Genomic DNA, 14,032 nt, shown 5'->3' on the forward strand with positions numbered 1-14,032 from the left:
GATGGAAGTGCATATGTGGAGATTTTTCATTTTTTTCTCCTGAATTTTCCTGATATAGTGATAACTTTTTGAGAGTTCTCAAACAATAGTAATTGGTGTTCAAGGTTGTAATCATATAAAAATTGTTAATTAGATCCATACCACACTCTAAAGCAAACTGAAAAGTAGCTTATCTTTATTATACCATTTCTTTTTGTTTCCTTTTTTTTTCTTTTTGTCTGTTAGCCAGTCAGCTTAGCATCTGGGTTTCCTTCACTCAAGGTGCATATAGAGTAGACTTTTTTTAGTAAGGATTTTTAAAAACTATAAACACCAGAGCCATAAATGAATGCAAATATTCAAATATACAGACTAGAATAAAAATTACATGAAATCACTAATTTCCATTATTTAGGGTTTATTTTTTTTGTTAAATGCCTGTATTTACCAATGAAGCAGCAAATATCCTGGTTGTTACATTCTGAATTTTTTCTTTTTTGTGTGTATTTTTGTTTCTATTTTATTATTTACATAATGGTTATCACAGAGAATATCTCTATAGATAGAGAGATAGACATTGATATAGATGGAAATATAATTGGTTCTACTTTATTCACTTTGTATCTCTTAATGTCTTCTTATTTTATTTGAAATTTTGTTATTGTTTTTTAGTCAATTAGTCATGTCCAATTTGTGACTCCCATTTGAAGTTGTCTTGGCAAAGATTCTAGAGTAATTTTCTATTTAAGCAGGGTCCATTTTTTTTAACACTTACCTTCCATCTTGGAACAAATACTGTGTATTGGTTCCAAGGCAGAAGAGTGGTAAGGGTTAGGCAATGGGGGTTAAGTGACTTGCCCAGGGTCACACAGCTAGGAAGTGTCTGAGGCCAGATTTGATCCTGAGACCTCCTGTCTCTAGACCTGACTCTCAATCCACTGAGCTACCCAGTTGCCCCCAGAAATTGTCTTTTTTATTGAATTTTTATCCTAAGCTTTCAGTACCTGGTACGGAGTAGCTTAAATAGTTATTGCTTTGATTTGTTTCTATAGAAGATGAGCCAACTAAGTTTCATGTGTATCCAGAGCATTATAAAAGATGAATGGGGTCAAGGTAGCACAGTAGATAGAAAACCAGGACTGGAGTCGGGAGGAACCTACATTCAAATCCAGCCTCAGACACTTTCTAATTGTGTTATCCTAGGAAAGTCACTTAACCCCAATTGCCTAGCCCTTATTGCTCTTCTGCCTTGGAACTGATACTTAGAATTATTTCTGAGACAAAAAGTAAGGTTTTTTTTAAATGATCGAATGAGACAAATCACTGCCCTGGTACATTTACAAAAATTTAGTTTTGTAGGAGAGGTAACCCACATAATGATAATATAAAGGAGAATATGATCATTTCCATAGCTATGAGAATTCCAAAGGGTGGCAGTATAGAAAGAATACTGGATTTGTGGTCAGAGGTCCTTGGTTCAAATCCTGCCTCTGCTACTTATAACCTGTTAAGACTTGGGCAAACTCCTTAACAACCTTGACCTTCAGTTTCCCTCTCTTTAAAATAGTTTGGACTAAACAGTTTTAAAGCTATGGACATTTTAGCCATATTATTTAAATGAAGGAGTTATTTTTATATATCAACAAAAGGTCTCTGAATGTTATTACTTTCTAAGGGAATGTATTTTATAATTAGGCTATTAGAATTCAAGTCACCAAACTCCCTGAAACATTTTCAGAACAAGGGTGCCACTATTTCTGTGTAGTGCTGTGAATGGTGACATTGGTTATATTTGTGTGGAAATACTGTACCCTAGTGGTAAAATGTATTTCCTACAGATAAACTGTAGTTGGTGACATTGATCCATTAGACAAAGGTAGTTTTATTAGCCAAGAGTAGAAAATGAAGATTAAAAAGATCATGTCAGGGTTCATGACAAGCTATTTGATACAACTCCCATTTCTTTCTCAAATATCATAGCATTTTGCTTTTCAGAATCCTTACTTTTTTTAAACCCTTACTTAGAATCATATCTTAGTATTGATTACTAAGTGTTGGTTCCAAGACAGAAGATGGCTGTGGGCTAGGTAACTGGTATTAATGACTTGTCCAGGGTAACAGAGCTGGGAAGTGTCTGAGACCATATTTGATCTCAGGGAGATGAGTCTTCATGACCCCAGAACTGACACTCTATCCATTGTACCATTAGCTACAGCTCTCTCTCCCTTCCTCCCTCCCTCCATCCATCTCTCCCTCTTCCTCCCCCCCATCTCTGTCTCTCTGTCTCTCTCTGTCTCTCTCTGTCTCTCTCTCTCTCTTTCTTTGTCTCCCTCTCTCTCTTCCCTCTTTTTCTTTCTTTTCTTTCTCTGCATATATATGGAATATATATAAAATGATATAAAATGTTTTCTATAATTATACATACATACACACATTTATATACCATAATAATAAAATAGGATGGTAGTGGTGATTAGGATTGCTTGACCACTCTTATTTCCTCTTACCCTAATATTTATTTGTTTATTGCCCAGATGGATTTCTTATAAGAGCATTCCTTTTTCAAGCTATGATTTATTTCATTGCTATAGGGAACTCCCCATGAGTAAACTAACTAAAGACAATCAGTACTTTCTTTGTAACTTATTGTATTACAATCTCATCTCATTCCTTTATAGTAGTCACTTCTTGACTTATAGTCTTATCTCACTTCTGTGCAAAAGTCAACTCCTATCTGAGATGGGAGAGTATCATTTCGCCATTTAGGAACAGGTTGGTGCTCAAGAGTTAGATAGATGGGAGGCAGTGGGGTGGCTCAGTGAGAGCCAGACCTAGAGATGGGGGTCCTAGGTTCAAATCTGGCCTCAGACACTTCCTAGCTGTGTGTCCCTGGGCAAGTCACTTGACCCCCATTGCCTACCCTTACCACTCTTCTGCCTGGGAGCCAATACATAGTATTTATTGACTCCAAGACGGAAGGTAAGGACTTTAAAAAAAAAGAATTAGATAGATGATCCAGTGGTACAAGGATCCCAGTTGGGCAGAAATGGCTGCCTTATCATTAGTTAGAGGATCATATAGTCTTGTAACCAACAAAATATGGCATCATTATGTCCCTTTTGGCAATAGGCTTGGTCTCCAAACTCTACCGTTCATGTAACACTTCCTGGGTGTTTAGCATATGATGTTTCTCAAGAGTGTTCACATGTCCCACAAACAACTGACAATGGGGGAAGCATTGGGAAAATGACTCTGTTGGTTCTGATTCCAAAGAAGAGAGCCTTTGATCATCTAGTCCTGTGCTTTCTAGGCAACAGAAGACTTAACTCAGACCTAGAGCCCAGGAATTATTCTAGATGAGATGAATCTTTCCTGTCTCCTCACATGCTAGCCATGTAATCTATTCCTTAGAGTATTCCTTGTTACCAGATCAGTGCCTGGCAAAGTCCAGCTATGTAAGCTTCTCTCATTCTGGATGGAAGCATTGGAAAATTAAGCAAAATGTCATTTCTTAGGAGCTGAGTGAGAGCCCATTAGGGCCAACAGAAGAGGCAGGCTTCCAATGTCTGGAGCGGTGACCTCAGTCTCCGGCACAGTAGCCACCTATTTGTGAAGGGCCCTAACACAGGAGGGAACCAGACAACTGTGATTTTTAATGTGATTTTAATTTCCGTTTAGCAATAGAAGTCTCCTATGCTCTCTCAACCTTACTAGAGGGACCTTCTTGTATTATCCAATACATGACAGATAATTCTATATAAAGAGTAATTATGTGACCTTAAATCACCTGTTGAGTAGAAATTAGGCTTTAGTGAGAGGCAAACAACTGCTTTTCAAAAGTAGTATCATGAGGACAGCTGGGTAGCTCAGTGGAGTGAGAGTCAGGCCTAGAGACAGGAGGTCCTAGGTTCAAACCCGGCCTCAGCCACTTCCCAGCTGTGTGACCCTGGGCAAGTCACTTGACCCCCAATGCCCACCCTTACCAATCTTCCACCTCTGAGACAATATACCGAAGTACAAGGGTTTAAAAAAAATGTAAAAAAAAAAGTAGTATCATGAGGGGCAGCTACGTGACCCAGTGGATAGAGTACCAGGCCTAGAGTTCAGAGGACCTGGGCTCAACTCTGGCCTCAGATACTTCCTAGCTGTGTAACCCTGAACAAGTCACTTTACTCCAATTTTGTCCAGCTCTTATTGCTCTTCTGTTTTGGAACCTATGCTTGTATCAATTCTAAGACAGAAGGTAAGAGTTTAAAAAGAAGCGTAGTATAGTGAGTGGCTGCACTGCTGAACTTGGAGCTTCATGAACTTAATGATTTCTTATTCTATCCCTCTTAGCTTTGTCTTTAAATATAGACTTTTCAGGGTTACAGAGGCCCAAGGAAAGAGGCTACTCAACCCTTAAGTTCTTCCAAGGCCATTTGTCCATTTGAATTAGAGGTGGACCACAGGCAGTGATGAAAGACACAATCTCTTTAAGTAAGTGAGTGAACTTCCTGTGGGGCAGTTGCCGTCTTGAACTGGAAGAAGAAGCATCTCCTGAGACCACAGACAGATTACACTCTATATTGTCACGTGGGTAAGTTAGGCTGACTTCCTTGGCCTTGCTGGGCCAATTCTAAACTCTGCCTATCTGGCTGTTGGGCCTTGTGGCTTACAGCTTCATTATTAAGCTTTGTAACCTTCTTCTCTCTCCGTCCAGGCCTTTGGCCTGGACTAGCCTCTCTCCTTTTCTCTTTACTCCTACTTTTACCTACCGATTGTAAATAAACTCTTAAACCCGATGCTGACTTGGGTCTGATTTAATTACAGAATCAACCTAAATTGTTGATTCCTGGCGGCCACATAATTTTAATATATATTTATAAATACCTAAATTTTTCCTTCTTACATTTTGGCTTGTTCTGTGCCCACTTGAAAGAGGCAGATTTGCAGATGACTCAGAAATTGGGGGACCCTCAGTCTGCCAGGATGGGGAGTATGAGATCTTCAAACCTGAAGTCTCTAGTGAGTTTTGGGGCTCACTTCTGAGATTATGGAGAAGCAAGTGTCAGGGCTCATTCTGGACTGTGCCTGGAATCCTCTGAGTTTTCCCCACCCAGAGTATTCTCCAAAACCTGACATAGCAAGCTGGACCCTTAATTTTTTAGTATTAATTTCCTATTCCTGTCCCTCATATGGTTTGCCATATGATCTGGAAATTCAGGTAGCCCTAAGGAAATATATATTGAACTTCTTCCCAGACATAAACTGCTAGATGCCATCTGTCTTCTTCACAGGCAGCATAGGGTTTCTGCAAGAGGATCTGGTATAACAAAGCACTAATCCAACTTCTTTCATCATCGTTATTGGAGAAGAAGTATCTTTCCCTGCCTTGGGGACCCAATATTGTTTGGTGTTTATTATTGAGATAGTTTGGGTGAGGCTATGGGTTTCTATTTGGCTCTGTCCATAGTAATATGCATAAAAATCATTGAAAGAACCCATGATATGATAATACATATATAACCCAGGTCAAAGTGCTTACTATCTCCAAGGAGGGGAGGGAAGAATGGGAAGGAGACAATCTAGATCTTATAATTTTGAAAAACATACATTGAAAATTGTTATTTTATGTAATTGAGAAAATAAAATTGAATTTTAAAAAAAGAGCCCATGTTACTCTTCCTCCATGATCTGTCCTCGGTATTATCCTCTGAGTAAATCAAATGGGCTAAAGGCTGTAGAGGATGCCTCAGACTTGGATGGGAGTTGATGGCCTCCTAGTTCCTTGCGCAGTTTTTTTTAACCCTTACCTTCTGCCTTAGAATCAATACTGTGTATTGGTTTCAAGACACAAGAAAGGTAAGAGCTAGGCAATAAGGGTTAAGTGAGTTGCTCAGGGACCCAGAGCTAGTAAGTATCTGAGGCCAGAGGTGAGCCCAAGTCCTTCAAACTCCAGACTTGGCTCTCAATCCACTGAGCCACTTAGCTGTCCCTCTGTACAGTTTTACTAGCACCCTCTGTATTTTAGAAATGTAACAATTAAAAAGGCCAGTCATGAATGTTTGACAGATGAGAGATAGAGAAAATCTATGTGGTGAGTCTCTCTTCTTGCACTCCCTGGGACCAAATATTCACTGGGAGACTTTAAGGGAGTGTCACCATGAACCTGGATGACCTGGATGGTCGTGCCGCCCCACAGGAGTCGGGGGTGAGGCTTCCCCATAAGAGGAGGTATGTGGTACCCCAATCTGATCCTGAATAAAGATGGGGTTCTCAGTTAATTTCACAGCAGGTGGTCTGGCTTCAAGATGGAGGCAGCCAGACCAAGCTGTGGTTCCCCTCTCCCTTGATGTCTCTCGGGCACACTGGAATGCTATCTGACCATTGAATGGCTTTTTATTATTCTCAAATCAGGGACTGGGGAAAGAGGTGAAGGGCAGAGGGATTTGGGGGTGCCCTCTTCAATATTTCTATGGGGTCCGTCATTTGGGTGGGAACCCTAGTGGTTCCCACTCCTAAGCTTCCCCCCTCACTCCCTTCTCCTTCTATTTCTATTTTTCTGTTTCTATCCTTTTCTGTAATTGTAAGTTTTGACTGAAAAGGGTCTCTCGGTAAGGTTGGGTAATGGGAGAAGGAGACTAAGAGATTGCTCCCAAAATGGAGTCCAAACTTAGCTGACTTGATGATTGAAGTCTGGATGGGTGAGATGTGATGGAATGGCTTTGATTGGGGAATCAGGGTTTCAATTTCCAAAGAAAGATCCTCAGGAAGCCCTCAGAACTGAATCCTAGCTGGGTTGTGCTCCTCCTCCCTCTTTCTAATCCTCCACCGGAAGACCTCTCCTCTCTCCTCTTCCTTAGAGAAAATCCCCAGAATCCTCTCTGGTCTCAACTGTCAGCAACTGTTAGCAACTGCCTTCTCTGGCTCCTTTGGTCCCATCCCCCTTGCACAAATCCTATCTTACAGAAACAATACCCAATACTCCCTTTCAGGGAGGATTCCATTGCCTTCTGCTCACCTAGCAGATCAACCATCTCTGTAATGATTTTCTTTAAACCCATAGAGTCTATTATTTACCCAAACCAAAACTGTAATAACCTCCCACTCAAATTTCACCAATTCATCTTCCTGTATTTACATAGCCTGTGTGGTGGAAAGAGACCCACAGCTAAAATTTGAAGCTTTCTGGTGAGTTTCTCCTAAGAAACCAAAATCTAAATGACCCTGAATCAGGCTGGCCATAGAGTGCTGCTGTCTGTGGGAATGGGACCACATAAATCCAATTTTTCCAACTTATCTTCTTTAGGATTTTTTCCCCCTTCCTTGCAGATTCCTATCTTGGAGTAGGTTGCTATGAGAATTCATTTTTATAGGGCCAGGTGAGAGTAACTATCTGTTGCAGCCACCTAGAAAAGGGACCAAAAAATGTTCTGTCTCAAGGTTCTAATACATTTACTTTACTCTGTAAAAATAAGTTCTTACAGAATTCTGTATTCCTCTAGACTCCACTCTGGAAACCTGATAAGGAAAATCTCTATTAGACCATGTCACCAAGAGCCATTGTTCTAGTGACTCATCAGGTTTCTATTTTGAACTTCTCATGCAAATATTCTAGATTCTTGTCTAGAGAAGACCTACACATTTCCTCTTCTCTCCTAGTAGAGAATCACTCTCTCCTGAAATGCAGCAACAAAATAAATTTAGGAATATACATATACATATGTATATTTTAAATGTACATATTTTTAAAGTTTGGTGAGAGTTCCCAATTTCTTTCTCATTTGGGCTCTGATTTTCCTGTCTGATGACTCTGTTCTCAGCAGGAGCTGGGACCTCTGGATGGAAACCATAAGGTAGATTTCCTATCTGTAGCCTATCTATCTCTGTGGCCATGAGATATCCATTTACTTGTGTGATTCTTGTGACCTGGTACACTGAATTTAATCATCCCACTCTTAACCCAACTCAACCATGATGTGAGCTAAGAAGTTATATCTTATCTTTTTTTTTTAAAGATGTTAAAAATACCTCACCTTCTGTCTTGGAATTAGTACTAAGTATTGGCTCCAAAGCAGAAGAATGGTAAGGGCTAGATAATTGGGGTTAAGTGACTTGCCCAGGGTCACAGAGCTAGGAAGTATCTGAATCCAGGACCCCCCCATCTCTGAGACTAGCTATCAATCCACTGAGCCATCTAGCTGCCCCTTGGCTATGTCATATCTGATCCCAATCATGGATCCAAAAGCTAGGGACATGTGTGATACCAACACTATTAGTTTGGGTTTGATGTTGAGAAGGAATGAGGCTTTAAAAATTTTTATATAATTTTAATTTTTTCCCATGGTTACATGATTCATGTTGTCTCCCTCCCCTCTTCCCTTTTCACTTTCAGAGATGACAAGCAATCCCACTGGGTTATGCATGTATTATCACTCAATACCTATTTCCATATCATTCATTTTTGTAATAGAGTAATCTTTTAAAATCAAAACCCCAAATTAGACACCCATATAAACAAGTGATAAGTCACATGGTTTTTCTTCTGCACTTATACTCCAAAAGTTCTTTCTCTAACTATGGATAGTGTTCTTTCTCATAAATCTCTCAAAATTATCCTGGATCATTGCATTGCTTTTAGTAGCAAACTCTATTGCATATGATCGTCCCATAATGTTTTAGTTACTGCGTACAAAGTTCTCCTGGTTCTTCTCATTTCACTCCGCATCAGTTCATGGAGGTCTTTCCAGTTCTCATAGAATATACTACAATTTGTTCAGTCATTCCCCAACCAAGGGACAGCTCCAGAATGAGACACTTTTAAGTCCTTGCATAATTAACAGAAGGAAATTTACTTTGCCCTAACACATAGTAAATCTATGGAACAAAGATACAGTGACATTTTATATATATATATATATATATGTGTGTGTGTGTGTGTGTGTGTGTGTGTGTGTGTGTGTGTGTGTGTGTGTGTGTATGCAGCTCCCTTTGTCTCCATACAGAAATGCATCTGTTCATCAGGGCAGAATGATGATTCACGTTGTCTTCAATAATCTGTCAGATTGGAAAAGTTCCAACTCATGTGGGTGGGACTTTTCATTCCCTTAATGTTACCTGGAAGCTGTGTCAAGAGAGGCAGGGGTGAAGCAGGTCCCAGTAGTAGCTTTGTTGCTAATTCCTCCTGCAGGAAGAGGGGAAGCCTCGCCATATCATATCAATAGTTCATTGATGAACTATAAATGATAGTGGTGATTTGGCAGTCCATGTAACAGAAAATGCACAAGATGTTCCTTTTTCAAACAAACAAAGAAGCTATATGATTATTTTTCCACCTGCTCTTTGAAGTAGGTCCATTTTTAATGTCATTTAATGAATTTGATGTACAAATTATTGTATCGCGTATCATTGTCTGTTAAAACTACATTTTTAAGACTTTGCCAAAATAAGTCTTCAGCCCTTGGATTATCAGGCCACTTGAGAACAGAGCTTTTACAAATTCTCCTCCTCAGTCTCAGATACTGAGAATGCTGTAACACTGGCTCCAGGAGGATAAATATGATCACATCCATGTTCTCATCCATAAGTCTCTGCAATGCTAAGTAAAAAGCAGTTTTAAAATTCCAGTTTTTTGCATATTTTTTGGTTAAGACAAATATTGTCTTTTTGCTCTGATTAATACTCTGTATGAGATTATCAATAATAGCTATTCCTGGATCCCAATCCCTCTCTTCTAGACAAAGGAGAACCTTCTTTTCTTCATTTTCTTCTAGTTGAAATCGGAGCCCATTTATTACCCAGTCAGTAACACAAGTATCTTTGGTATCATAAGCAACAAAAGCATCATAGAATGCTTGGGATGTAGAAAGAGACTTATAACCTTTTATTTTTGCTGAGCACAAGTGATAAATATACCATATGTCCCAATAGAAAAAATGATGAAAAGTGGCCATTACCATAGTGGTCACTGTAATAATGAATGAAAAGAAAAAAGAGATGAAGGCAATAAGATCTGAAACACAGGTTGTCAACTCCAGTTCCATAATGCTTTTACCTGTGTGGTCTCCAGGGGTAGAACAAATGACATCTACCAGTCTAGGAATTGTGACATTAAGGTTTTCATCTATCCATTTACGAAAATCTCCCATTTCACAGATGCAATCAAAAGGATTCCCTTTTAGGTTCAAAATCTTAAGATTATTTGAGGTCTTCATGTGAAATGTTGACTTGTTGATCATTTTTATGTGGTTAAAACTTAAATCAAGGTGGTAAATATTCTTAGCTTTAGAAAGTAAGCCATCAGGGAGGTGTGAAATCATGTTTTTCCCCAGCAACAGAATCTGCACTGAAGATTCATACAGATCAGGGTTGATGGTGAAGAGTGAATTAGAGCGTAGGTCAAGCAGTGTGAGGTTCTGAAAATACTGCAGTGATATCCAGTTGAAGACCCTCAGGTGGTTATTGTTTAGCCTCAGCTCCACAAGGCTTTGGGGTAGATAATCGAATGCTGCATTTGGTATTGTGTGAAGCCTGTTGAAGGATAGGTCAAGTCGAGTCAAGTGGGAGAGGTTGGTAAAAATCTTAATGTATCTATTATCTTCCTCACTCCACATGATGTCTAGGCGGTTGCCTTTGAAAACTAATTCTTCCAGGGAGTTGCTTTCCAACTGATGCTCCGTTAAGGTAAAAATGTCATTTTGGCTTAAGTTTAAAACTTTGAGGTGGGCTAAATTTTGAATAAACCCCAGTCGGTGTGTTACCCCTGCTATTTGAAAGTAATGTTCATTATGACTGAGGTCTAATACCTCCAACTCCTGTAATTCTTGAAAAGCATGGTCACTATCGAAGTCCAACTTATTATGAGTCAAGTCCAAATATTTGATGTGAGGCATAGATAAAAATTCACTGCCATTTAAAACTTGTGCATTACCATTAAAAGATAAGTTCAGACAGACTACATCATTGAAACTCTCAAATTGTAAGGAGTTAATAAAAAACATACTATTTAAGCTGAGATCTAAGGCTTTACCATAAGCTGAACACTCAGGCTTTATCAAAGGATGAGTAAGATGATAAAAGTTTCCATGTGGGTCTATCATTCCATGAACTAATGGTTCATTATCAGTATCTATTGAGCGTGGATGAATCACATGATTAGAGAATGACAGATATCTACCTGTTACTGGGGGTGATATTCTGTTTTCTGACAAATAAATCACGGTCAAATTACTAAAGTCTTTAAATAATGTGAAATTAATACGACTGATGAAGTTAACACCCAAGTTGATAATCTGTAATTTTGGAAGCTTCATTAAGGACTGAAAATCCTTTTTCCTGAGTTCTTGGAACACATAACCTCTGAAATGTAATATTTTGAGAGAGTACAGCTTGGAGAAGTTACTAGAAAGAGTAATATAGAATGGATAATTATTTTTGAGATAGTTGTAAGATAGGTCAAGAATTTCTAAATTCGTCAATTTTGTTAAAAATTCCCCAGTGGCAATTTCTTGTACTAAGTAATTAAATTCAAGAAGTAATACTTTTAGTTTTGTCATATTGCTGAACCAAGAGGCATGAATGCTTCTGAGGGAAGTGCTGGAGAGATTCAAATAGGTTAGTTGGGCCAGATTCTGAAAAGCATCAGGATGTATCTGGATTGAAGCACCATTTTCACAAGGCACACATGGGAATGGGGAATTGAAACACCTTGGACAGTTCCCACTGAGATCTAGAACCGTTAAATTTTCCAGACCTTTAAAATCATCTCGACTGACATTTTTGATCTTATTATTGCTGAGGTAAAGTTCTTTGAGAGATGGAGGAAGCTTGGTGGGCACATGGAAAAGGTTATTGAAAGATAATGATAACACAGTCAAATTGGTAAGATGTGCAAAGGCCCCATCCTCTATGGAAACATTCCTTTCACATCCATTGCCATAAAAACAATTCCAACCCAAATAGAGAATTCTCAAGTGAGTAAGTCCTAAAGTGCTTTCTTTGCTTATGGAGAAAATGTTGTTTAGTACAAGGCTCAATGTTGTTAAGGAGGGTGGCAAACCAACAGGTATTTTCTGTAACTGGTTTTCTTCCAGTAATAATTCCTTTAGATTTTTCAAGTTAAAGAAGGCCCCATCTGTAATGTTCATTGTTCTTATGTTGGCTCTATTTTCTACCTGGGAATCCACATTGCTGTTTAAGTTTATCTTAGTAAGATTGAGCAATCCTGCAAATGACTTATTTGTTATTTCCATGATGTAATTGAAAGAAAGATCTACTTCTGTCACATCCTTGAATATCATAGGAACATAGCGAAGTCGACAAACGTGGCAGTCGACAAAAACAAAAGAGTTGTTCTTTCTGAAACTGCAGGGATAACCCCTGGAACTAACTGTATCATCCAGGAATTCAGGACTGCAAGCAACCAGAAGACTCAAACAGGCGAAACTTAAAGATTGAAGAATCATGATTACCTGAGGGGAAAAAAATGTCAAAGGGGTTTTAAAACAAGGGCTTTGCTTTTCTTTCTTTTTTAAATGGGGATGTGTGTGTGTCAGGGAAAAGGAAGGCGATCAGATAGATTTTTAACTAAAAAAATGAAGTTAAGCTTAAAAATGAAATTAAATTTTGTTTTTAAAAATAGCAGATTAGTGAAATTATTGGTTGTGATTAAATAGTGTTGGAGTGGGTGATACAGTGCATAGAGCACTGGGCTTTGAATCAGAAAGTCACATTTTCTTGAGTTCAAATGTGGTTTCAGATACTTGGTAGCTGTGTGTCCCTGGGCAAGTCACTTAATCTTGTTTGTTTCAGCTTCCTAATCTCTAAAATGAGGAAGAAGAAAATGGTAGACCACTCCATTATCTTTGCCAAGAAACCCTCAAATGGGTTCATGACTGAAAAATCTCCTACGCAAACAACACTTTGCTCACAGAGGAAATGTTATTTAATACAAGGCTCAGTGTTGCTAAGGAGGCTGGCAGACCAATAGGTATTTTCTGTAACTGGTTGTCTTCTGGTCCTTTGGATTTTTACAGTTAAAGAAGGCCCCATCAGTAATGTTCATTCTTATTCTGATGTCAACTACATCAATATTATTGACATTTGCATTGCCAAACACTTTATATTTATTATTTCATTGGATCCTCACAACTCTGGGAAGTAGGTACCATTATTATTTCCATTTTACGAATGAGGAAACTGAGGCAAATAGAAGTTAAGTGACTTGCCCGGGGTCATGTAGCCAGTAAGTGTCAGGCTGAATTTGACCTCAGGTTTTTCTAGATCCAGGCTCAACTGACTGCTCCAAACTAATAGTATCTAGCATTCACATAGTACTTACTTTGTGCTAGGCACTGTGCTAAGCCCTCTAGTCTCCAAGTTTCCAATAGATTTGCCTCCATCAAGCAAGGCACTATTTCTTATTTTTATCTTTTCCAGAAAGGTCATCACCATCAGGAAGATATATGTATGTACGGTGGAGGAGGGATAAGGATAGAGCAAAGGAGTTGATGGACCCTTATGTTGGTATCCATGCAGTGGTGTCAAGAGAGTTAGTGGGAGTCCATCAGAATGTTGCATAGAGATAAATGGGCAAGAGACGTGAATAGGCAATTTTCAGATAAAGAAATCAAAACTATCAATAAGCACATGAGAAAGTGTTCTAAATCTCTAATAATTAGAGAAATGCAAATCAAAACAACTCTGAGGTATCACCCTCACACCTAGCAGATTGGCTAAAATGAAAGAAGGGGAGAGTAATGAATGCTGGAGGGGATGTGGCAAAATTGGGACATTAATGCATTGCTGGTGGAGTTGTGAACTGATCCAACCATTCTGGATGGCAATTTGGAACTATGCTCAAAGGGCTATAAAAGAATGCCTGCCCTTTGATCCAGCCATACCATTGTGGGGTTGTGCCCCAAAGAGATCATAGATAAACAGACTTGTACGAAAATATTTATAGTCGCACTTTTTGTGGTGGCAAAAAACTGGAAAATGAGGGTATGTCCTTCAATTGGGGAATGGCTTAATAAAATGTTGTATATGCTGGTGATGGAATATTATTGTGCTT

The 14,032-nt window shown here is 38.9% G+C and overlaps 1 protein-coding gene across 1 annotated transcript; it reads right to left on the minus strand.

Moving 5' to 3' along the window:
* Positions 1 to 9,326: 9,326 nt before the first annotated feature.
* TLR8 (toll like receptor 8) lies at positions 9,327 to 12,425 on the minus strand. The gene has a single exon (XM_044666969.1). It carries the CDS (start codon positions 12,423 to 12,425, stop codon positions 9,327 to 9,329), a length of 3,099 nt encoding a protein of 1,032 aa, XP_044522904.1.
* Positions 12,426 to 14,032: the final 1,607 nt, after the last annotated feature.

The sequence above is a fragment of the Gracilinanus agilis genome, chromosome 3 (genome assembly GCF_016433145.1).
Source record: "Gracilinanus agilis isolate LMUSP501 chromosome 3, AgileGrace, whole genome shotgun sequence".
Taxonomy (NCBI): Eukaryota; Metazoa; Chordata; class Mammalia; order Didelphimorphia; family Didelphidae; genus Gracilinanus; species Gracilinanus agilis.

Bases quoted from the DNA above. Each gene is read 5' to 3' on its own strand.
- TLR8 (XM_044666969.1), bottom strand. From the start codon at position 12,425: ATGATTCTTCAATCTTTAAGTTTCGCCTGTTTGAGTCTTCTGGTTGCT.